General features: G+C 40.6%; 1 protein-coding gene across 1 annotated transcript in view; it reads left to right on the forward strand.

Annotated features, from left to right (window-relative positions):
• Positions 1-13,836, forward strand: part of COL1A2 (collagen type I alpha 2 chain) — a 36,560-nt gene extending 22,724 nt beyond the window's left edge. The window contains exons 32-52 of the mRNA XM_061164916.1: positions 787-894; positions 1,600-1,653; positions 2,541-2,594; positions 3,286-3,339; positions 3,438-3,491; positions 3,588-3,695; positions 4,057-4,110; positions 4,972-5,025; positions 6,021-6,182; positions 7,156-7,263; positions 7,927-8,034; positions 8,385-8,438; positions 8,528-8,635; positions 8,781-8,834; positions 9,461-9,568; positions 10,039-10,092; positions 10,215-10,322; positions 10,872-11,130; positions 11,567-11,751; positions 12,425-12,667; positions 13,376-13,836. Coding sequence (XP_061020899.1) covers positions 787-894; positions 1,600-1,653; positions 2,541-2,594; positions 3,286-3,339; positions 3,438-3,491; positions 3,588-3,695; positions 4,057-4,110; positions 4,972-5,025; positions 6,021-6,182; positions 7,156-7,263; positions 7,927-8,034; positions 8,385-8,438; positions 8,528-8,635; positions 8,781-8,834; positions 9,461-9,568; positions 10,039-10,092; positions 10,215-10,322; positions 10,872-11,130; positions 11,567-11,751; positions 12,425-12,667; positions 13,376-13,522 — 2,238 coding nt within the window. The 3' untranslated portion in view covers positions 13,523-13,836. The remainder of the gene's footprint in view (positions 1-786; positions 895-1,599; positions 1,654-2,540; positions 2,595-3,285; positions 3,340-3,437; positions 3,492-3,587; positions 3,696-4,056; positions 4,111-4,971; positions 5,026-6,020; positions 6,183-7,155; positions 7,264-7,926; positions 8,035-8,384; positions 8,439-8,527; positions 8,636-8,780; positions 8,835-9,460; positions 9,569-10,038; positions 10,093-10,214; positions 10,323-10,871; positions 11,131-11,566; positions 11,752-12,424; positions 12,668-13,375) is intronic.
• The last annotated feature ends 9,358 nt before the right edge of the window (positions 13,837-23,194 follow it).

A 23,194-nucleotide genomic window follows, 5' to 3' on the forward strand; every position in this document is an offset into this window, starting at 1 on the left:
AGTACTTTCATCTCCAAAACCTAAACCTGAAAACTTGTGTTTCAAAATAGAACCTGTGATTTAGATCTTAAAATAGATGGAATTATACATTTCTGAAAAGCAGATTACTTCAACCACAGTAAAGAGAAGGCAATTTATACTACTTCTGATTCTTACCTTTAAGGGGTAAAGAGTCACTATAAAAAGCTATTTTGGTATATGGAAGGATATTGGAAAAAATAACAATAAGCTAAGAGGGCGAGAGGAAGGAAGAATGGAAATATTGGTTCTCTGAGAAAGTACTTTCAAAGGGTTTTATCTCGGAAGCCAGTCAACAGGTTTTAAGTACATGGAATTGTAAGGTTTTATAGAAAAATGGAAGCTATAGTCCCCACTCTTAAGAAGATTAAAATGTAAACATCTCCCTGGTTGATGAGGTCTCTTTCCACATTTCCTGTCTAGGCTAAGAGACTTAACCTTGAAAAATGTTTGTGGGCACACATTCTTCACTTTCTGCTTCCCATTGTCCTCCTCTCTTCTCCTGCAGGCCTGCCTTCCTTTAAGAGCAGGTGATAGAAACCTTGGCGGGTACCCATTCCCACCACCCACTTCTCTTCAGTCCCGGGGTCATTAACAGCATCTCCCTCACTTACAGCCTCCCTTTTTCGGCAGGCCTCCTTTGTGTCTCTCTAAGCAGGCGAGAATGCTATCCATTAAATGTATAAATTGGAACCCTTCAAGAGTTCGTCTCTCCACTTTCTTCTTTTTACCACAGAAATAACTGATTTCGCATGTGTTTGGTTCAAGGGCGAACCTGGCGTGGTTGGTGCTCCAGGCACTGCTGGTCCATCTGGTCCTAGTGGACTCCCGGGAGAGAGGGGTGCGGCCGGCATTCCTGGAGGCAAGGGAGAAAAGGTACGGTCTCGGCGTTGGGCCTTCATGCCTACTGTTGATGAACTCTAGCAAACAAGGCTTGCACAAGGTTAACCTTTTTTTTTAACCGTTCTTGGCAGGTGATCTGGTAGCATTTTGATGTCTATCTGTATACATTTCCCTCTGCCACCTAGCACCTACGTGTTTCTAAACTCACTAATCTGGCAAAATTCCTTGCTACCATGGAATTTCACGCAAACAGATGGTGTTGAGTAATACATGAGGCTCATTTTAATGCCACTAACAATAATGCCTCCGCCGGCCCTAATTAATGGGAGGAAGCTATACTGAACAGCTGTCAGCCACGCTGCCGCATTAGTTATGCCATAAGAGGGATCGGCCGCCGAAGCCCATTGTGACGTTGCCTTATAATTCTGTCCACACGAGTTTGTACCTCGCTTGATTATGCTTCAGGAGGGTGCATGGAAATTAGTAAAGAATATTTAACACTAATCTGGAAAGGGACTTGAATTATTTTTTTGCTGTTATTTTTTTCCTTTGATATTTCTATCAAATGAGTATTTCCATTTGATTTTTTAGAAGATGGTAGGAAATCAAAACATTACTAAAGATCTTAAATGAATAAAGGTATAATAGGATCTTCTGTAGGGAAAAAAAAAACAACTTCAATTTTGATTCAAAAGTTTGGTTGGGAAATAAAAAGTTGCTTTTGCTTTATACTTTTAGGGTGAAACTGGTCTCAGAGGTGACGTTGGCAGCCCTGGCAGAGATGGTGCTCGTGTGAGTAGCACTTATATTGTTTTTTTTTTTAAAAAAAAACATTTCACTCCATTTGAGTTGAAAAGCTTCCCAAAACTGAACTGACAAAAGAGGGATTCAAGGTTAGTAAAAGGGTATTCCACTCTTTCCTGGCTAATCACATCATTTTACATGTTCCAAAAGAAAATTCACAAGAGGACTTACTCCCTTGAAAATTATGGCCTGAATTTGCTGCCTTCCTTAGTTTTAACTGTTTTGAGTACAAACTACCATCCCAAATCTCTAGGTTTAACAGAACATTAAATTATTGTTTAAACTATCATAAGGCTTTAGAAAAAAGCAGTAACTCTTACATTTTAAGAAGCCATATCCTCTTGAATTTATCATTCAAGAGCAGCCCCAAGATTAACTGTTAATGGCTGGAGGTGCCAGTGATAGCCCCATGGAGGTATAATAACCCTACTCGAGATTACCGGCATCATGGCTTTTCCAGGCCGTAAGCCACTTTGGTTCTTCTCGCCTCTCCCTCAGTGCTGGGAGCTCCCTGTGACACATTCATCAGAGTCCTTCCTCTGAATCACACAGTCCTAACACTCCTTAACAAGGCTAGTCGTTTGCTACCCTCCAGGGAATTTTAAAAGAGCAGAGAGTTCAGATCTCTGCAGTTCCTAATCTGGCCATAACCTAGACATTTCCATGACCTTCTCCACTGCGGTAACTCTCCTCCTGGGAGTGGCTCCTAACGTCTTGATAATTAGATCTGAAATGCATCAAAGGCTTTCTTGATGTCTGTCCCGAGTGTCCAGTGAAAGTGTTCCACCACTGAATGAACACAGCAAGGGGAAAGGCTGAGTGTCACTTCTGACGGCATGGGGTGTTATTAACAAGACTTCTCTTTTGGGCTCTAGGGTGCTCCCGGTGCTGTCGGTGCTCCTGGCCCTGCTGGAGCCAATGGGGACCGGGTAAGCGTGCATTTTCACTGACTTGCAGCTCTCTGACTGATAGCAGTATCTAAAATCCCCTGCTGCCCTGGCCCCAAAGGGCCCCAGCAATTCATTTTTATGCCTTGGTATAAAGCCCATCTATTTAAAAACATACCTGTTAGTATGGGGCAGCAGGGAACAAATGCTACGTGGTTAAAGTTCTCTTCTTTTTCTATACATGTGCCCAGGATCTGAGCTATACTTTAATCCCTATCTTTTGTTTGAAAGTCTTTTCCTAATGTACTGAGCTTTGCTGAAACCTTCAACTGTGGGGGAAAAAAAAAAATCAATAAAGTACTTGTGTTCCCATTTCACATCGAACGGTCCACTTAAAATAGACATTATTTATTGTATTGTGCAAATTGCAGCAAGTAGATCAGCCTCGTGTCCATCTAAAAATTAAAACGTCCTCCTTCTGGTATTGTGGACACTGATTTATAATATTTCTACAAGAGTATGACCAATACCCCTTCAACCTCCAAAATGAATACAACATTAGGCAGAGTAAGAGTCCATTTCATTTCTATCTGTGAGACGTGGATTCGTCACCTCTTTGGATGCAACTGTGAACTCTGACAAGAACCCACTGTCTACCTGTTTCCTTTCCTTCCTACCTCTTTAAGCATCTGTGTGAGGTGCACTGATGCGCTCATTTTTGGCCCCCTTGTAGGGTGAAGCTGGTCCCGCTGGCCCTGCTGGCCCTGCTGGTCCTCGTGGTAGCCCTGTAAGTAGAAACCTGGATCAATTTGGACACTCATAACTTTTAGACACCGATGAATCTGAGGTTTGCTAAGCCATTTTGCAATCCCTTCTCCCACCTAGGGTGAACGTGGTGAGGTTGGTCCTGCTGGCCCCAATGGATTTGCTGGTCCTGCTGTGAGTATCACGTGATGAAAGTTAATCCGGAACCACCCCAAGTGAACAAGTAGAGTGAGTTGGAACACCTGAACTGTAACCGTTCGTTTCCAACAGGGTGCTGCTGGTCAAGCTGGTGCTAAAGGAGAGAGAGGAACCAAAGGACCCAAGGGTGAAAATGGTCCTGTCGGTCCCACAGGCCCCGTTGGAGCTGCTGGTCCATCTGTAAGTTGAATCCACAAGTGGTCAACGCAGCCTGTGCAGTTACCCATGAAATCTTTTAACAACATAAATCAATCAAGTGCCTCCTGCACATCAGGGAACATATCAGATAAAAGATGATTTGTAAAATGAGTTAACACTTGTGTACCCACTTTACATATTATAAAAGTATCATAAATATTGTTTTATCTCATTTATTGGATAACCCCCTAATGGTGGTAATATCAAAGTGGGAATTTTATGTAACACAGATAATCTCTAGATTTGCTTCTAATAGACATGGAAATAATCCATTTGAAGAAAAGAGTAACATTTATAAAGATTGTTTTGTGATTTGACCCCATCTTTCTTTGTTTCCATGTAGGGTCCAAATGGCCCACCTGGTCCTGCTGGAAGTCGTGGTGATGGAGGGCCCCCTGTGAGTACTTAGAGTGGATTTGTATCGTTTTTCTTTCTTCAGAAGCTCTTAGGGACAACTGGAGAGTCTGGAAAGTTTTGGTAATTTGGACTATAATAAGAAGAGTCTTGAGGCTCAAGCTAACTCTATTTGGAGAAATTCTGATACTGAAGTTAAGGGTCATGTTCTTGGAATGTTAACTTAAATTCCAGCTGAAACTCAATGCACTGTATGTATATTCTTACCACTTCACTTGAGGTAGTAATCACAAGGTTAAACCCAGGTAGTTTCATTGTGAAATGGGTGAAATATTTCTTTGGTACCTTTTATCCTTCTATTGATATAGCCCTCTTCTGCCTGACCAAGTCCCTTCCCTGGGTCACATTGACTCCCTAGAGACCCAGAGCTCCCTAGGAATGAACTCCACTGACTCCTCCCTCCTCTCATTGGACAGCAGTTAATACGCTTGCCTTTCATTGTACCTTCCTCTGAACACAAAATGACTCACTCCCTGTCCATTCCCCTAGCACCCAGTCAGGTGGTTAAGAGTTACTAATAGATACCCGTTGATGTATAATAATAGTATAGTGTCTTGCCTTTGTAACCACCATGTAATATGATAGCATTTCAGAAAGAACTATCAGGGCCTCAGTGCAAAACACGTGCATTGCAGTCTGGACCGTGGTGCTCAGGAAGATGTGTGGAGATGGAGGGTCTTTGGGGTCCTGGTTAAAATAACACCCTCTCCAGGGCTGTCACTACCTACTGTTTGGTCCATCCTTGGTCACATGTATTGAGGAGTTTCCAAAGGAGAAATTTCCTTCTTACCCAGATTCCTGGAGTTGGTGCTGACTGTGGAATTTTAATGTGCTTGGCTTTTAGGGAGCTACTGGTTTTCCTGGTGCTGCTGGACGGACTGGTCCCCCTGGACCCTCTGTGAGTAAATCACTTCCCAAACATGTCTTCATTTATTTACTCTAGCCAAAACCCCTAGCCTCTAGTAGGAAACTGTTAAGAAACTCTCTATGGAGAAACATGCTACCTAGTATTTTGCTATTACTTTCCTCATCTGAAATCAGTTGTTCTGAATCATTAAGGCAAAATCATCAGAAATTATATTTTCTAATATCAGTTTAAGAGGCTTTTATTCATATGAACACAAGTCCCCTTGCCCCTTTTAGGGGCATGGTCTCTGTTTAAAATAGAAATCAAGACAGTTTTAGTCACTTATCAGTTATTTCTATATCTGATTACCCTTTATGGTCAACATTCTGCCTCCATTGTTAAAGTATAATTGTTCCTGAATTTAAAGGTGGTTTGGCCTCTAATTTAATTTTGATCCAGACTCTCCTGTCAGGACTCAAGAGAATTTAATTAATTACCAAGGATTAAGTCTTCTGGTTAATGTTTCAGGAGAAAAAAAATAGCAGAGATGTTGATTTCTTGGAATCCTTTCACAGGTTCATAACAGGAAAATCTTCATTCCCTGTAGGCATTTAATTAAACCTAGTTGAGAGCATATGTGATTCCTCAATTATGAACAAAATGCCTGTACTGGCTTTCTTCGAGAAGAAACGAGTGGAGTCCTCCAAAACCCACAGTCCCATTCATTTACAACTAACTATTACAACTCGGCATAGCTCTGATTCCAATATGCTGGCAACTATGGTACAGCATTGCTTTCCCTCACAGATATTTGCCATACCCTCTGCCTCAGTTGTTCAGCTTGTTATAGCCTCAGGAGAGGAAGATGAAAATTGCTTCTTTCTACAAGAAAGATTGTTGAAAGGTCTAAACACTTCTCCAAAATGACCAGGATATTATTTTGTGGCTTCAAATTGTTGACATCTTAATATTTAAAACCTCAGCTGCTCTCTCCCTGCTCCATGATGATTAACAGAAGGTAAGTGACCTCATACATTTGCTCACAGGGTATCTCTGGCCCCCCTGGCCCCCCTGGTCCTGCTGGTAAAGAAGGGCTTCGTGGGCCTCGCGGTGACCAAGGTCCCGTTGGTCGAAGTGGAGAGACAGGTGCCTCTGGCCCTCCTGGCTTTGCTGGTGAGAAGGGTCCCTCTGGAGAGCCTGGTACTGCTGTAAGTGATTTCAGACTCTTCTTTCTTAATACCTTGTGTTGAATTAAAACAAGTCCCATATACAATTCTTCACGTGGCATATATTTGTTGATGAGTATTGCTGGTTCTCAAGTAGAGCTCAGTTGAGCCAAGAAATCTATCCAACAGATACTGAGGTGTCAGGGCTTCAGTAGATACTCAGAAGGCCCTGGGTAGAGATGATAATAAGTGAGTGAACTCGCTGTCTTATCAATTTAGCCCTTTAAGCTGTTGACGGTACCTTACTGGTACTGGGATTAAAGCAAAATTCGATCGCTGTGGTCATCCTACTGTAAATTAATCAATCTCAGTAAGCTACCAGTTTTTTTAAACATGCAGTGTGCAGTATTATTGCCACCTCTGAAATGTGATTTTACCAGACCTGTTTCAGTTAGAGGCCAAGGTCAAAAATTTTGCTTCCCAGCATAAATTCTGACTGTATTCCCTCACTCCATGATGGCTTCATTAATCCCAACCACGTGTTTTTAAATGTCATTCCACTGGTCTCAAGGAGAAACCAGGTACAGAGAAATATACATGCCAAAATGGAAACTAATTGTCATCACTAGAGAAAAGACAGCCAAAGATACGTCCTACTAATAGGAGGTCACTAGCCTTTTTTCTGGGTTTCCCAGGTGGCACTAGGGGTAAAGAACCTACCTACCAATATGCAGGAGACTTACAAGACATGGGTTCAATCCCTGGGTCGGGAAGATCCCCTGGAGGAGAGCATGGCAGCCCACTCCAGTATTCTTGCCTGGAGAATCCCATGGATAGAGGAGCCTGGTGGGCTAGAGTCCATGGGGTCACAGAGAGTCAGGACATGACTGAAGCGACTTTGCACGCATGCAGCCTTTTTCTACACTAAGGATAAACCCATTCTCATAATCTCAAACCAACCTGTGTTACCCTGTAGGGTCTTGTAGTAACACTCAGTATTTTTACTGTTGCTTAGGGACCTCCTGGCACCCCAGGTCCACAAGGTCTTCTTGGCGCTCCTGGCTTTCTGGGTCTCCCAGGCTCTCGAGGTGAACGTGGTCTACCGGGTGTCGCTGGGTCTGTGGTGAGTGTTTGACACCATTCTTATCCTCATTAACATCATAAAAGATGCTAAAAGCTGCCACTTCAACTGTGACAGATTGATCACTGAATAACTCCACTTAAGATTTTTTATTCATGGCATTTCTTTATACAGATCACATGTCACTTATTTGAGAAGCTTTAATACTACCTCCCTTAGACACATGTTATAAAGACACAGCTTAACATTATGCATAACAATTTTTGTTCTTTTTTACATGCTTAACAACAATATAAGCTCTAATTGCATTTACTCCTTTGAGGTATGAAATGCTAGCATCATTTATCCTGGAGCAAGAATGAAACCCTGCAAGTTCTGAATCATTCCATTAAGCCTAGTATGTGACAGTAACTAGGAACCATCTAATCTCTATAAACGCTCTCACCTTGAATTCATTTTATCTGGAGGATCAGATGAAATGAGGCTCACTTTGTGTAGAACTTTCCCAAAGTACATACAACTGACCATCTCAGTGCATAGCAGGAGGGAGAGGATGACCCTAATGACTTCTTACCATTAGGTGGCCCCCTCACTTTCCATTTACTTTCTCTCTTAAAACTGGAGTCCCCTGATGAGGACTGCTTTGGGAGCGTGAGACGAGCCCTCCATCCAACAAAAGGCATTTTGTCTCCTCTGCCTCTTTAGGGTGAACCTGGCCCTCTCGGCATTGCAGGCCCACCTGGGGCCCGTGGTCCCCCTGGTAATGTAGGTAATCCTGGCGTCAATGGTGCTCCTGGTGAAGCTGGTCGTGACGTGAGTCCAACGTTTGGTTTGTAAAATCTAACTTAGCAGTATGTCATTGTGTGCAGTGTTATAGCCTGAGCTGAAGTCTAGTTGTACTAACCACTCTCAGGACTGAAAATACTAGAGATAACTTGGGCTGGAGAATGAGTCTTTAAGTAGCATACTTCAAGGTGGCCGAAAGACTAGAAACACCTCTAAGAAAAAATCTAGATTTGCAAGTTTCTTGTTCCTGTTTTTGAATAGGCTGAAAGCAGGTTCTCTAGTGGGCACTGGGAGTAATGAAGGCAGGTAGCCCAGCTGTAAGGAGCCGGTGGGCTACAGTCTCCCTAAGTGCCTTAACCGGTGTGATGTCTTCACAGGGCAACCCTGGAAATGATGGTCCCCCAGGCCGCGATGGTCAACCCGGACACAAGGTCAGTATGCCTCGTCCTTGTTCTGGGACCTCAAAGGGGACTGCAGTACACGCCAGACTGATGCTGAGCTTCATGTTTGCCTTCCACAGGGGGAGCGTGGTTACCCCGGTAACGCAGGTCCTGTTGGGACTGCTGGTGCTCCTGGTCCTCAAGGCCCCGTGGGTCCCACCGGGAAACACGGACACCGTGGTGAGCCTGTAAGTGCACCAACACCAGTCCCTTAATGCTGTCATCCTTATCGGGCTTCACCCCCAGCCTCCCCACGCTTTGGGACTGTGGGGGCCTAGGGAGGAGGATCTTGGGCTTGGCTGCTAAGTTGGGTTTTTCTTTTCTGATTTGCAGGGTCCTGCCGGTGCTGTTGGTCCTGCTGGTGCCGTTGGCCCAAGAGGTCCCAGTGTATGTACATGGAGATGGTTTCTGCACAGTGTTTAGGGAGGCTCAGTCTAGACTGTCCATTAAGAAAACAAATAAAACATAGACTATATATATATATATATATGTATATATATATATGTATTTTAATTTAGTCCATGTTGAGAGTTGCTACAGACAGCTTTTAATCTCTTGTATTTCAAATCTCTTCTTATTGGTATTAAATAATCACAAAGATTGGACTTCCTCAGTGGCCCAGAGGGTAAAGAATCTGCCTGCATTGCAGGAGACCCAGGTTCAATCCCTAGGTCGGGGAAGATCCCCTGGAGAAGGGAATGGCAACCCACCCCAGTATTCTTGCCTGGAGAATTCCATGGACAGAGGAGCCTGGTGGGCTGCAGTCCATGGGGTCACAAAGGGTTGGACACGACTGAGTGACTAACACTTTGACTTTCAATCACAAAGATTAGCCACTTAAGAGAGAGCTCAACTAAAGAAGATTCAAGAAAGAGGTGGGAGTATCCCCCACCTGGCTTTTAGACCTTTCACATATTGAATTATGTTTGTAAATAGACTGAACAATATTTGTGAAGAACTGAGTGCTGATTTTTAAAGGTAAATGTCCTGTCTGTCCTCCTTTTTCTTCACAGGGCCCACAGGGTATCCGGGGAGACAAGGGGGAGCCTGGTGATAAGGGGCCCAGAGGTCTTCCCGGCTTAAAGGGACACAATGGGTTGCAAGGTCTTCCGGGTCTTGCTGTAAGTACAGTATGGAGAAACAGCTTATATCTATACAGATCTTAAAGTCCTTCAGCTAAGAATGAACTTCCTCTGAATTTCACTGCTACTGTTCTAAAATGTCCTACATCGTATTCATTTCCTGTTCTCTGGCCAACTCCATAGCTCAGAGATAATGCTATTTCATCCCAACATGGAAAGTTGAGGGTTAGAGGAGATAGAAACGTACATATACTAAGATCTCCCAGGCAACAATGTCCTTCAGCCCCACTTAAATAAATATAATTAGAGGGATGACTAATACTGCACTGTGAAATAGCTTGTAGAAAAAATATAATTGAATAGACATAATGAAAGAAAAGAGGCCCATTTTACATTTTTAATTTTCTCAATCCAGAGTCCATTGAAACTAAAATTTTCTGTTCAGTTTTTTAAAATCTGTTCATCAACACATGTTCTACAAGTGTGATTTTCCTGTTCTCTCTTTGAAGGGTCATCATGGCGATCAAGGTGCTCCTGGTGCTGTGGGTCCCGCTGGTCCTAGGGTAGGTAAATCTAAGAGATGTTTCTCTCTGAAAAGAGCCTATGGCAGACAGTGAGCCCCAGACGGCTCCGCCCTTGTGGGGTGTTCACTGGCGCACACAAACTTGGTGTCCTTCTTCCCTAGGGCCCTGCCGGTCCTTCTGGCCCTGCTGGCAAAGATGGTCGCACTGGACAGCCTGGTGCAGTCGGACCTGCTGGCATTCGTGGCTCTCAGGGTAGCCAAGGTCCTGCTGTAAGTATGCTTTGGGGAAATAATAAAGGGCATCACTGACCTATGGGAATATCTTCCTTAGACCACACCAAGACAGTGAAGGGCTTCCTTGGTGGCTCAGACGGTAGAGAATCCTCCTGCCATGCAGGAGACCGGGGTTCGATCCCTGAGTTGGGAAGACCCCCTGGAGGAGGAAATGACAACCCACTCCAGTATTCTTGCCTGGAGAATTCCCTGGACAGAGGTGCCTGATGAGCTACAGTCCACGTGGTTGCAAAGAGTCGGAAACGACTGAGCGACTAAGCACACAAGACAGTGATAACAGCACATTAAAGTAGCCCCCCCATTTCCCTGCTTTCTAACGTATATAAAAATTATCTGTACCTCATGAACTCTTTAAGCCCATCCCTGCAAGGATGCCTTGGAGGGAGTTGTTATTACATGAATTTGATTCTGTTTTACTTACTAGGGCATGCTTTTGTGTGACTCTCCATGGAAAACCTGTTATCGTTGTGGTCTCTCACCGTGACCAAATCCAGAGCCTCTTGTTTCTCCCCTCCACCTTTGCAGGGCCCTCCTGGACCCCCCGGACCTCCAGGACCTCCTGGCCCAAGCGGTGGTGGTTACGACTTTGGTTTTGATGGCGACTTCTACAGGGCTGACCAGCCTCGCTCACCAACTTCTCTCAGACCCAAGGATTATGAAGTCGATGCCACTCTGAAATCGCTCAACAACCAGATTGAGACCCTTCTTACTCCAGAAGGCTCTAGGAAGAACCCAGCTCGCACATGCCGAGACCTGAGACTCAGCCACCCAGAATGGAGCAGTGGTAGGCTGAGATATCCAGTCAGAATGACCCTTCTCACAAGTTAGGCCTTTCAAAGTCATCTCCCACTGATAGAATGAAAGGGTATTTGAGTCAAAATGGCATTATGTGAAATCCTACCCAGTTAGTAAAGTATTTTCTTTTTCCAACCAACACCCATTTTCAAGATTGTCTTGATACGTGTTTCTGCCTTTTTCATGGCAATACATACCCTGATTGCGATTTTCATGGAGAGGAGAGGAAGAACTGTCGAATTTTGAAAATAGTCACCCTCTTCCTGATAATGTGGAGTAGACAATATAACAGTACAATCAAAAATGATACTTTTGGGAATCAGAATCTGACTAGTAATTATTAGAAAGTAATTATTAGAACCTATGCTCCTCTCACTCAATGAGAGGTTTTATGATCTAGGTCTTTTTTTTTTTTTTTTCTTAAGGTTACTACTGGATTGACCCTAACCAAGGATGTACTATGGATGCTATCAAAGTATACTGTGATTTCTCTACTGGCGAAACCTGCATCCGGGCTCAACCTGAAGAGATCCCAGTCAAGAACTGGTACAGAAATTCCAAGGCCAAGAAGCATGTCTGGGTAGGAGAAACTATCAATGGTGGTACCCAGGTAAGGAATTTTACAAACATTCCTTTCCTACTAAATACTATCTAGCACTATTTGCTTTTTAATTATCCTCATTTTAGCCTTTTACCAAAATGGGCTTTTTAAAAGAACCTGCTCTGTTCTTGGGTTCTGTTACTTCCTGGATTGCATATTACAGATAGATTGATTGGACATGTCCATACAATCCAAAGGTTATCATTCAAATATGACTTAACTGATAGTCACTGGAGAAAGTGACAACATCACATAGTGTGAAGGAGTACAAGCCATCATCTAGCCCGGTATGAAACATATGAACATATGTTTTCAAGATGTGAGCTTTTCTGAATTTCTAATTAATAGTTTTCATTAACTCTATTGGTGGAATATAAAGGGGTCTCTAAACCTCTACCTCCTTGCTCTCTTATTTTTAAAAAGAAACATATATGTAGGGGGAGAGAAGCTTCATCTGAAATAGGTCCCTTTTTTGCGATGACTTGCCTCAGCATGGTAGTTACTGTGTTCCTTCTAGGTAGCTACTACTTCAAAGACAAGTGAATTGAGTCTCCTTTAAAAGTACAGGTTCATACTTGAGTCCATTATTCTTCTCTATACCAGACTTTTTTTTTTTTTAATTTGACTCTTAGTATGTGAGTCCTTCTTCATTTAACTGGAATTCCCATCTTATTCTCTGTAGTTTGAATATAATGTTGAAGGAGTAACCACCAAGGAAATGGCTACCCAACTGGCCTTCATGCGCCTGCTGGCCAACCATGCCTCTCAGAACATCACCTACCATTGCAAGAACAGCATTGCCTACATGGATGAGGAAACAGGCAACCTGAAAAAGGCTGTCATTCTACAAGGATCCAATGATGTCGAACTTGTTGCCGAGGGCAACAGCAGATTCACTTACACTGTTCTTGTAGATGGCTGCTCTGTAAGTAATAGTGGAATATGGGAATAATATTTATTTGGGAAGTGGGCTAGTGGAGCTTAGACCATTAAATGAACAGAGGAATGAGAGACCTAACTTATTTTTCTCTTATAAATATATTTGTTTAAATTCAGATGGTAAATCCAGAGTATTCTTATCAGAAATTGCCTTCTGAAATTCTCTGAAATACTGAAATATATACTATGTTACATGTATTATTTTTCTTTTAACATGTTTTTTAAATGATGATGTAAAGCCATAACTTACAATTACTTGAGGTTAAAAGGCCCAGGCTGTAATTTATAATATAGTACATAATGGGCTTCCCAGGTGGCGCTACTGTTAAAGAACCCACTTGCCTTTGCAGGAGACATAAGAGATGTGGGTTTGATCCCTGGGTCGGGAAGATTCCCCTGGAGGAAGGCATGGCAACCCACTCTAGTATTCTTACCTAGAGGAGCCTGGAGGGCTACAGTCCACAGGGTTGCAAAGAGTTGGACATGACTGAAGTAACTTAGCATGCATGCATAATAAGATAATTATATATGAATAATATCTGATATAACATATATTTCTATATAAATATGTGTTCTATATAATTATATAACATAATTGTATGTAATATATCTAATTATATAATATGATACAAGATGATTAGATTCCATAACAGTGCTGCTTTATGTATATTCTTGTCTTCTCTTTTTTAAACAGAAAAAGACAAATGAATGGGAGAAGACAGTCATTGAGTATAAAACAAACAAGCCATCTCGCCTGCCTATCCTTGATATTGCACCTTTGGACATCGGTGGCGCTGACCAAGAAATCAGATTGAACATTGGCCCAGTCTGTTTCAAATAAACGAACTCAACCTAAATTAAAGAAAAAGGAAACCTGAAAAATTTCTCTTGGCCATTTCTTTTTCTTCTTTCCTAACTGAAAGCTGAATCCTTCCATTTCTTCTGCACATCTACTTGCTTAAATTGTGGGCAAAAGAGGCGAAGGATTGATCAGAGCATTGTGCAATACGATTTAATTCATTCCCCCTCCCTCTCCCCCTCTCCAAAAGATTTGGAATTTTTTTTTTCAACACTCTTACACCTGTTGTGGAAAATGTCAACCTTTGTAAGAAAACCAAAATAAAAATTGAAAAATAAAAACCATGAACATTTGCACCACTTGTGGCTTTTGAATATCTTCCACGGAGGGAAGTTTAAAACCCAAACTTCCAAAGGTTTAAACTACCTCAAAACACTTTCCTGTGAGTGTGATCCACACCATGAGGTGCTGACCAGAGATGAGCTGAGGTATTTGTGTTTTTTTTGTTCAAAATACAAAGGTGCTAATTAACAGTATTTCAGATACTTGAAGAATGTTGATGGTGCTAGGAGAATTTGAGGAGAAATACTCCTCTGCTGAGTATTGAGCTGTATTGTGTATTTTTTTCATCTGACTTAACATCAGTACTTTACATCTTATTCCCACAAAGTAAGTGGACCGTTTGCCCAACATTGTCCTTCTCTTTAAATCCAGCATTTGTTCTTTGCTAGTCTCATTTTCATCCTCTCCCACGGTTCCAAAGAAGTCTTGTTTCTTGGACAAGCAGAAAAATTAAATTGTACCTATTTTGTATATGTGAGATGTTTAAATAAATTGTGAAAAAAATGAAATAAAGCATGTTTGGTTTTCCAAAGAAAATACTGAGTAGAATTCCTTGCTTCAGTGCTCTTTGCAATATAAATATAGATTATAGCAGCTCTACCAGCCATAATACCGAGTGTTTCTCATTAGACAGAAACTCTGCAAAAAGGGCAGTTTGGTATGGTGGAAAGAGCAGGGAACAAGCACCCTGGAGATCTGAGCTCCGATTCTGGCTCAGCTCCTTCCAGCTAACTGACCTTGGGCATTTCACCTTCCTGAGTTTCACTATTTATCTATAATATGGGGAAGATTCCTTCTCTGAACTAACATTTGCCCTACTCAAAATACATAATACCTAAGCAACATGGCAGAGGTTGACCCACATTTGTTCTAAGTAGAGGTCCATAGAACCTTTTGGTTTATTACCCATTAAGCACTTTGAAACAGTGGCTGCAAGTTGGTCTATGCACAATTAATACTATTAACTAAAACAGTTTCAAATATTCAGTGAAAAATGCCATACACTTAAATCTGCTGCAACTGAGTACAGTGCCTGTGGAGAGGTAATGTGGGTGCTGTCGATCAGCGCAGACAGTTGCGGATAATAGTACCATGAACACCCACCCGCCAAATCAAGTTCATTCTTCTCCCCTGCACCTTTCAATGACATCTTTAATACACTTAAACATAGTAGTGTGTCAAGGAAAATGTTAAGATTCATTTAGAACTTATTTCCTGTTGCAGAACATAATTGTGATTGTAATATTTGCCTCCTGCTATAAAGTCATCTTGAGATTCAATTAGTTTTAAAAGCAAAAGACTGAACATGATAAAAATCTAAAATTAACTCTGAAAAGTTAGCAAGGTCTACTAACCAAATGATAATTTCAAATTTTGCTCCTCTACCACCAAAATCAGAACACTAGGATGCTTATTAAAATGCAGATTCCCAATCCTCAGCCACCAAATTAAGACCTAGTAAGGAATGAGTATTCTTTTAAGCACCTTGAAAAATTCTGACAGTGTACCAATTGGGATACCATTGGATAAGGTGATTTCAAACCATCCTTTGTAGCTTTAACACTTTATGTCTGGCAAGAAAGAATCAATACCCTTGACCAAGTAACATACAGAAAACTGAACCTTTGCGATCATAGTACTAGTACTCCCCACAAATTGCTAATTGAAATAACAAAGGTAAATTTACATAATAACCAGTTAGAAATCTCTGGATTAAAAATATGCTATGCTCAGGCTTGCAGTACAAGAAACAACCATAAAGATAGCATAAAGAAGGGAGAAAGAGAAGCAGGAATAAAACCGACATTTATTGACTACCAACTATGAGCCTTAACTATGCTATATGATAATGACTTGTCAAACTATATCCAAATAGGGATATTTCCTAAGCCAGCAGACACTTAATAGTCACTTACTCATCTATCTGTGACTAGTACAGTGAAATAGTTAAACAACAGTATACCTGATAGATAACAATAAGGAAACAAATGATGGCATATCTAATAAATACCAATGAGGAAAAAATGATATATCTAACAGGTAATAAAAAGAAAACAGTGAAATAAAAATTTATATCCCAGTAACATTTATGAGGATAATTAAACAAAAGAAAAAAGATAATAGAATGTCACAGTCTTTAAAATATATTCAAGTACACTGTCATTAAAAATATTTTAAATGCATATAAAAATACTAAGAGTAGGTATATTGATGTAGTAACAATAGAAGTGATTTTATGTATAAATTATCCAAATTTGCTGCAATGTAGTTATATTACTTTTGTTATTTACAACAAATTTAAAATATCGTGAAAAGAAATAAGCAGCCACAAGTGAAAACAATCCTGGTTGAGGAGGGACCAACCCCAGAGGAAGGGTGGTCATCCTCCCACTCACCCACCCACCTTCTGAAAGAGAAGGAAAATCCTCACCTAAAGCGTCATTATTCATCACATCCCAGCTGTTCTGGGGGACACTGGGGAGAGGAGTACAAAGCCACACGGCAGCAGCATCCTCAGGGATCTCACAGTTCAGTTGCAGGAAGAGAACAAAATCATGTGTGAACACAATTTTAAATGAAGTGTCCTCCAACGGTAGCAGAGGACTCCATTAATTAATGAGATGGAGTGTCAAGAAACTGACCCTAGCCTCATGCAATAACAGTGATATTGGGACTGGCCGGCTAGCTCTTGCCAGAGATCTCATTTCACCTTCTAGCCCTCTGTCTGGCTAAATGTTTCTTCTCTGGAGGCCACATACTAGAACAGTCTGGTACTTACCAAGCCAGGAGGTCCACTCTTCCTGTTCCCAGTGCCAGGCAACGTCCTGAAGGCTTGACCCTTGAACAGTAGATCCCCTCTTTAAAGGCTAATCACCGGACTCCAGGGATGCTCCTCACAACATCTCTTGACCTTTGGTCATACGAAGGTCAGCTGCCTCGAATTTGTGCTGATATGAGAGGAAGGAAGATGGCCCAGCAGAGAGTGAAGGAGCTAGGTAGCTAAGATGAAGGGAAGAGATACTAATCAAGTCTGGTAAAAAGGGTTATTTAAAATTCTAAAATCCATACAGCTAATGCACTGGCAAAAAGCAGAGACACCTGACCAACGCTGAACACATCTGTATCTTTAATGCCCAAAGACTTTTTTCAGCTATTCCACTCAATATCACTAAAAAGGAAGTTCAGAAATTGAATTATATATAAGGAAAGTTGGAAATGTCGTTTGGGGTCAGAACTATGATCCATCTAGATGAGTGCTTTGCCTTTGACAGTGGCACCCGGGGAAATTTGGGAGAAAGAGTGGTTGGCACTTCCCATGAAGCCAGCCTCAAAACTCCCATTTAATAACCCATTGTAAATCTTCTTTGCACATAGATGTATCTAAACCCTTGCAGAGCCCTCTATCTATTTTGAAATATGTTGGTATTACAGTGCCAACAGGAGAGAGCTAATGCTGAATTGTGAGCTCAGCTTCCGGGCCCTCTGATCAAGTAACTAAAATAGGCTTTCTGTCCCTATGCCTGGATCAGCCAGGGCGCCAACAACTCAGCATCCTCAGGGGGCACCAGTAACTGCGGCAAGGGGGCCACAGGCAGCCCCCAGTGATTGACTTTTCCCCACAGTTCAGAGAGACGAGCACATAATTTGTGGTCAGCAGCCAAGGTTAAGAGCGCCAGCTCCACTACTGACTAGCCAAGGGTCCTTGGGAGAGTCTCTAAAGTTTCCTGAGAATTTGGTGAACAAATCTCTGCTCTCAGAGATTTCCATGAGCATACCTACTCTGCCTGTCTCAAAGGACCACTGGGAGAACCAAATGGGGAAGTGTGAAAGTGCTTAATGAAGTGTAGACAAATGTTACTTGTCATCGTTAGGTTCAAAACTTCCAGTCACTTGTAGTCACCTCTTGATTTAAGTTCCTATCTGTGGCCCTCCAATTTAGGGGGAGGAGAGATTAGAATTTAAATTTAATTAGCACCATTCTCTAAATTGGTGGTTGATCAATTTTGAGTTGTGCCTTCCTATCAGTAAAAATGTAAGCTCTTAGAATTAATTTTGTTAATCTCTTTATATACTAATGCTATATGTGTACTAATATATTATGTGTAATATAAAACCTAAGTGGAAAAATTTTTTTAGAGAAAAAATAAAAACAAAGAGAAAATTTCACACTTCTCTGGATCATTTGGCACACACCTTGGTGTGCACCACCTATTCACCCCACATCTCTGAGACTATTGTTCCATACAAGGATTTGTGGTAGGCTCCAGGGGAGGGCAGAATATCAATAAATTCCTGAAACAGAGGGCTAAATTTTGTGTGCATATGCATATTTATTGGAAAAGGGTCCACAACTTTCTTCAACTACTCCAAGGGGTCTAAGACCAAAAATGATGTCATAAACCACCAACCAGAAGAAATACTACTCACTTCATTAAACTTGGACTTTTCTGAACTATGACTCTCATATCTCATCTTGGATCTCACACTCAACATGCTGCTTCTCCTATCCTAAGACCCAAGAGAACAAACCAATGGCCCAAATTAAAACGGAGGTTTGTTATTCACTCTTCCACTTTCCTCCTATAGACCCTCTAGCCTATGTCCAACAAGTTTCAGCACACGCTTTATGACCCAGCCTTATACTCTGCAACATCAGAATACACCAGTCCACAAAACCTCTTCAAATGAGAACAAAGCCAGTCATGGAGAACAATTAATGAGCTATTCTCTTTACATAAAATATGCAGATGCTGGTTATATATATATGTATATTTTTTAAAAGAAGTTTTAACCTAAAAGGGATTAAAACCTGCCCATTGTTAGAAGTTGTAAAGACAATAATAGGAACATGATTTTCAGGGACCCTCAAGTCACCTCATAAAACCAAATATCTCTTCTTCATCTGACTGTTCGCAACAGAAATATTACCCTGAGTCCAAAGTATAAGAATAATCTTGGACAGAATTAGCAACCCTAATGGATTCTAGAAAGATATCTTTAAAACTGCAATTTACTACATATTCATAGATGTTCTATACTATTGAACATAGACATGCAATGTATTTTTCTACTAAAGTAAATATTTTTTCTGCTTCAGCAATGATGCTGGTGTCCAATGACTTAATTATTCATAAACAGCATGGAAGAAAATGGAAATGAATTATTTTCATGGAATCTATTAATGCCAGGCAGGATCAGAACACTTACTCATACCACTCTGCTGAGTGGATTACCTTTCCCTCCCAATGGGATGTCACTTCGAGTTCACTGCTCCCCCTGCTGGCGGGTCAATAGAACATCCCAGCCTTTTAACTGCCACACGCACATTACCAGAGAATGAACACTCAGATTTAGGAGAAAATTGAACAACTTCCTGCACTTATTTCCTGTCTGCCCCAGACACATAGCCTTCTCTCCAAATGGTGGAGAGACAGTGTCCATAGGGGTCTACCTTTACGTCCTTAATGCTCTCTTTTCCTTCTTACCCTCTATCTTAAAGAGATGGGAATACCAGACCACCTTACCTGCCTCCTGAGAAATCTGTATGCAGGTCAAGAAGCAACAGTTAGAACTGGGCATGGAATAATGGACTGCTTAAAAACTGGGAAAGGAGTATGTCAAGGCTGTATATTGTTGCCCTGTTTATTTAACTTATATGCAGAGTACATCATGCGAAATGCCAGGCTGGATGAAGCACAAGCTGGAATCAAGATTGTTGGGAGAAATATCAATAACCTCAGATATGTAGATGACGCCACCCTAATGGCAGAAAACCAAGAGGAACTAAAGAGCCTCCTGATGAAGGTGAAAGAGGAGAGCGAAAAAGCTGGCGTAAAATTCAATTTACCCTTCTAATCTATCCTTAATCTCTCTCCCATGGAGCTAATAAGTGGAAATCCCAAGGAAACAAACATAAAGCTCAAAAGGAGAATGGTCTTTTAGGTAAGCAGACCTGTCCCATGCTACAAATTCTGGCCCCCAATACAGTGAGTAATCCTTCAGGGTTTAAGCAAGAGTGTGTGAAGATTATATGGAACAGAGAGAAGAGGGTATGATAAAAAGAACAGGGGCTCAGTGAGCAGAACTGTCTGGATTTAAATCCTGTCTCCACCATCTCATCATCCATAAAATGGTGATGATGATGATACCACCCATTGGACTGTTACGGTTGGAAATACGAGTGCAGAGCAGCTTGTAAGGTTGGTGCAGAGCAAGTTCCCAGCAACCCTGTTATCACTGTCCTACAAGGCTGGATCTTCTCTGAAAGCCCTTAACTACATTGCTGAGAAAAGCAATCACCTTTCCACAGGTGCTATCTTCTGTGACACCAGTGGTCTAAAACAACAGTATCACTGCACTTTAATTTTCTCTACCACAAATGGATTCCGGCAAACTTCCAAAGCCTCACAATTTTGGTGAATACCACTCCACAATCCAACTTTAAGAAATACTTTTATTAAAAGTTTGGAAATCTTTTCAATTTTTTACAACAAAAAAACAATAATGATTCCAACTTGACAGTTAAAAAAAAGAAAATTTCCGACAAATAGAACAAATTTGCACTTAACTGGTCTCTGGCCTATGCCATTAGGAGCTTCCAACTTTTGAGAGAAAGTTTCTGAGCATAGAAATGGTCTTTTTGCTTACTTGGAAGCCAGTTTTTCTATACAAGTGGGCTATAATTCATACATTTTGAATAATCTAGACTTCTGATACTTAATTTTCACAATTTGATTTTTTAAAATTTTGTCTCTGACAGTGGTAATCCTATCTCAAGAGTTATCAGTACAAGAAGTGATCATAATTATTAAATTCATGTCCTCTGGAAAATGTCTTATCCTATATAAATTTACTCAAGGGTTTTAAACATCATTAAACCACCTATTATTGCCAGTGCTTTGAATGTCTATATGAGTAATATTATAAGTAGATCCACTTCAAAGAAACATAGAAGAAGCTTTGATTAGAGTTATTTCCAACATGGTTTTTCTATTACTGATTATTGGTCTCCTTTCCTTTGTAATACAGAAGTCTGAAATAATTTCGAAAACTTTATCAATGTAACTAAAGTTTCCATCTACCACTTTGTTCATTATGATATGTTCCTAATCAAAAAAAAATTTTTTTAAAGACCTTGTTCGGATAACATCTAGAAAATTGCCCATTTAACCATTTTTCTAGATTATTCACAACAAATATTTACCTTGGGCATGCTATTAAAATACAGTGAGCTTATGGTCAGTTTGAAGCACCATATGTTTTCTTAGATTTTTCTTCAACTAAAATAATACAATGAACACTCACCTTGTCATCATAAATTATAAAAAGAGCTATGCTTTTCTTCTCTCAAGCTTGGAAAGGCTATCTGTCAAAACAGAGGACAAAGTCCACTAAATCCTTTGAACCTCTGAAGAGAGAAAGACAAATCGGTGCCAAAAATGACGCGCCTTCCCACCCTTACGCAAATTAAACTGTGTCCTCTGTAAGATTTATAGGGTAACCGAGCTCTTTCTATTATCATTTTTGCTAGGTATCTGTTAAGCGAGTCTAATTCAGTAAAACAAATTAATATGTGGGGGAAAATCTCCAGTCGTCATTCTCAGTTGGGGAAAAAACCATGCACACAGTTTAGTCACCCTATACTGAGTGATATTATGATTTAATTGGTCTGAAATATTGTTTTAAAACTCCCTCAGTGATTGTAATATGCAGTGAGTCCCCAGAAAATTTGTACTAAAGTCACAGTAAAATCACTGGTAAAGTTGGAAGTATGTGAATATGTGCTTTTTTTCTAGAAAGAAAGTGTGCAATGCTCCTCCAAGTTTTTCCAGACCCCACATAATAACTCTCTAATCAGAACTGCTGGGGGTGGGGCCGAGGTATCTATTTTCAATGAGTAGTGAGGTGATTCTCATGTCCTCTCAAAGTTTGGGAACCACTGGTTTATTGCTGTTATATTATTGACGTATTCTTGGATGATTCTGTTCCCCTCTCCCCAAAATGTTTAGGACTACAGCTTTAAAATCATCGGCTCTTTAAGCTGCTTTAAATGAGAACATGTAATGGCTCATTGAACACATGAGCAATTAATTTGGGAACAGTTGCAGTATTACAAATGTGATTACTTATTGCTAACCCAATTAATCCGGTCAGAAGGAATGTTAATTACAAAGGAGTTTGGAAATTAGCATGAGTGCATGACTAAATGCCTATATTTTGGCCTTATTGTATTGTCTGTCTGGTAATTTATTTTAAAAATACTTCTATAGGTGGGCTTATGTATATATATGCATATAGGTAATAAGGTAACATTACCCTACATTCCAAGGCTGATTAAGCAATCTTGGAATTACCCTAATTATGAAAATTCGCAGTTGTAGAGGTGGCTACTCTGGTATTTCAAACAGCATTTTTGAAATCTACACCAGAATATATATATTAATTAGCATGAAAGATGTTAAAAATAAGTTTTTATAGTTGACAATGATCTTGATATTTTGACTAATAAATATTTAATATTCAAAAAAATTTGGGCTAAGCCTTGCTCTGCTTATAGCATACCACTTGACAATAAGATGGATAACAAAAGACATAAAGTCCAATCTATTTTCAACCACCAGACGCTACCTATACTTACCCCAAACTCTTCAATCACTAAATTGGCTTAGATCAGTCCCCCAAATCGAGAAATGGCAGGAGATGACCAAGAAAATGATACCTAAAACAAAAATATATTTCATTGATTAAAAACTAGAATAATGTATAAAACAATAACTGTATTTTTCTATGAGCAGTGTAATATCAATCAAAACAAATTCAGATATAGAAGAAAGCAATTGGGAAGTCTTCAAAGCTGCCAAGAAATTCTCTCCTAATTTGGGTACAGCAAAGTTTTACTAGGTCTGTGCACTTTTTCGGTCCCTCCCTCTTGGGCATATTCGAAAAGATAGAGGCAGAGTCTTAGCCAAGCTGGGCCATTCCCCTCCTGTCCTCTGAGAATTTAAAACTTGGAGTGGAGAATGACAGAGACTGAGGACCACTGAAGCTGAGGCATGCTAATGACAATACTCCGGAGACAGCAACGAACTTCTGTCGATGAAGTGCCAGAACAGCACTAAGTTAGGAGTTGTTCTTTGAATTATGAAATAATCCAGTGTCCTTCTACTAACTTTCTTTTTTAAGTTAGAGAAAATTGGTTTCTGTTATATAAAACAAACAAGCAAAAAAAAAAAAAAAAACAGTTTTGGTAAACACACCTAGTAAAAAGAATATGCTAAAAACGGGGAAATACAGGACCATCTCAGAATAAGCAGCTACTTAGAGTCACAGAAGAACCAAACATTTGATCTGTTTTATAAAGTATCCGGAGAA

The sequence above is a fragment of the Dama dama genome, chromosome 18 (genome assembly GCF_033118175.1).
Source record: "Dama dama isolate Ldn47 chromosome 18, ASM3311817v1, whole genome shotgun sequence".
NCBI classification, from domain to species: domain Eukaryota; kingdom Metazoa; phylum Chordata; class Mammalia; order Artiodactyla; family Cervidae; genus Dama; species Dama dama.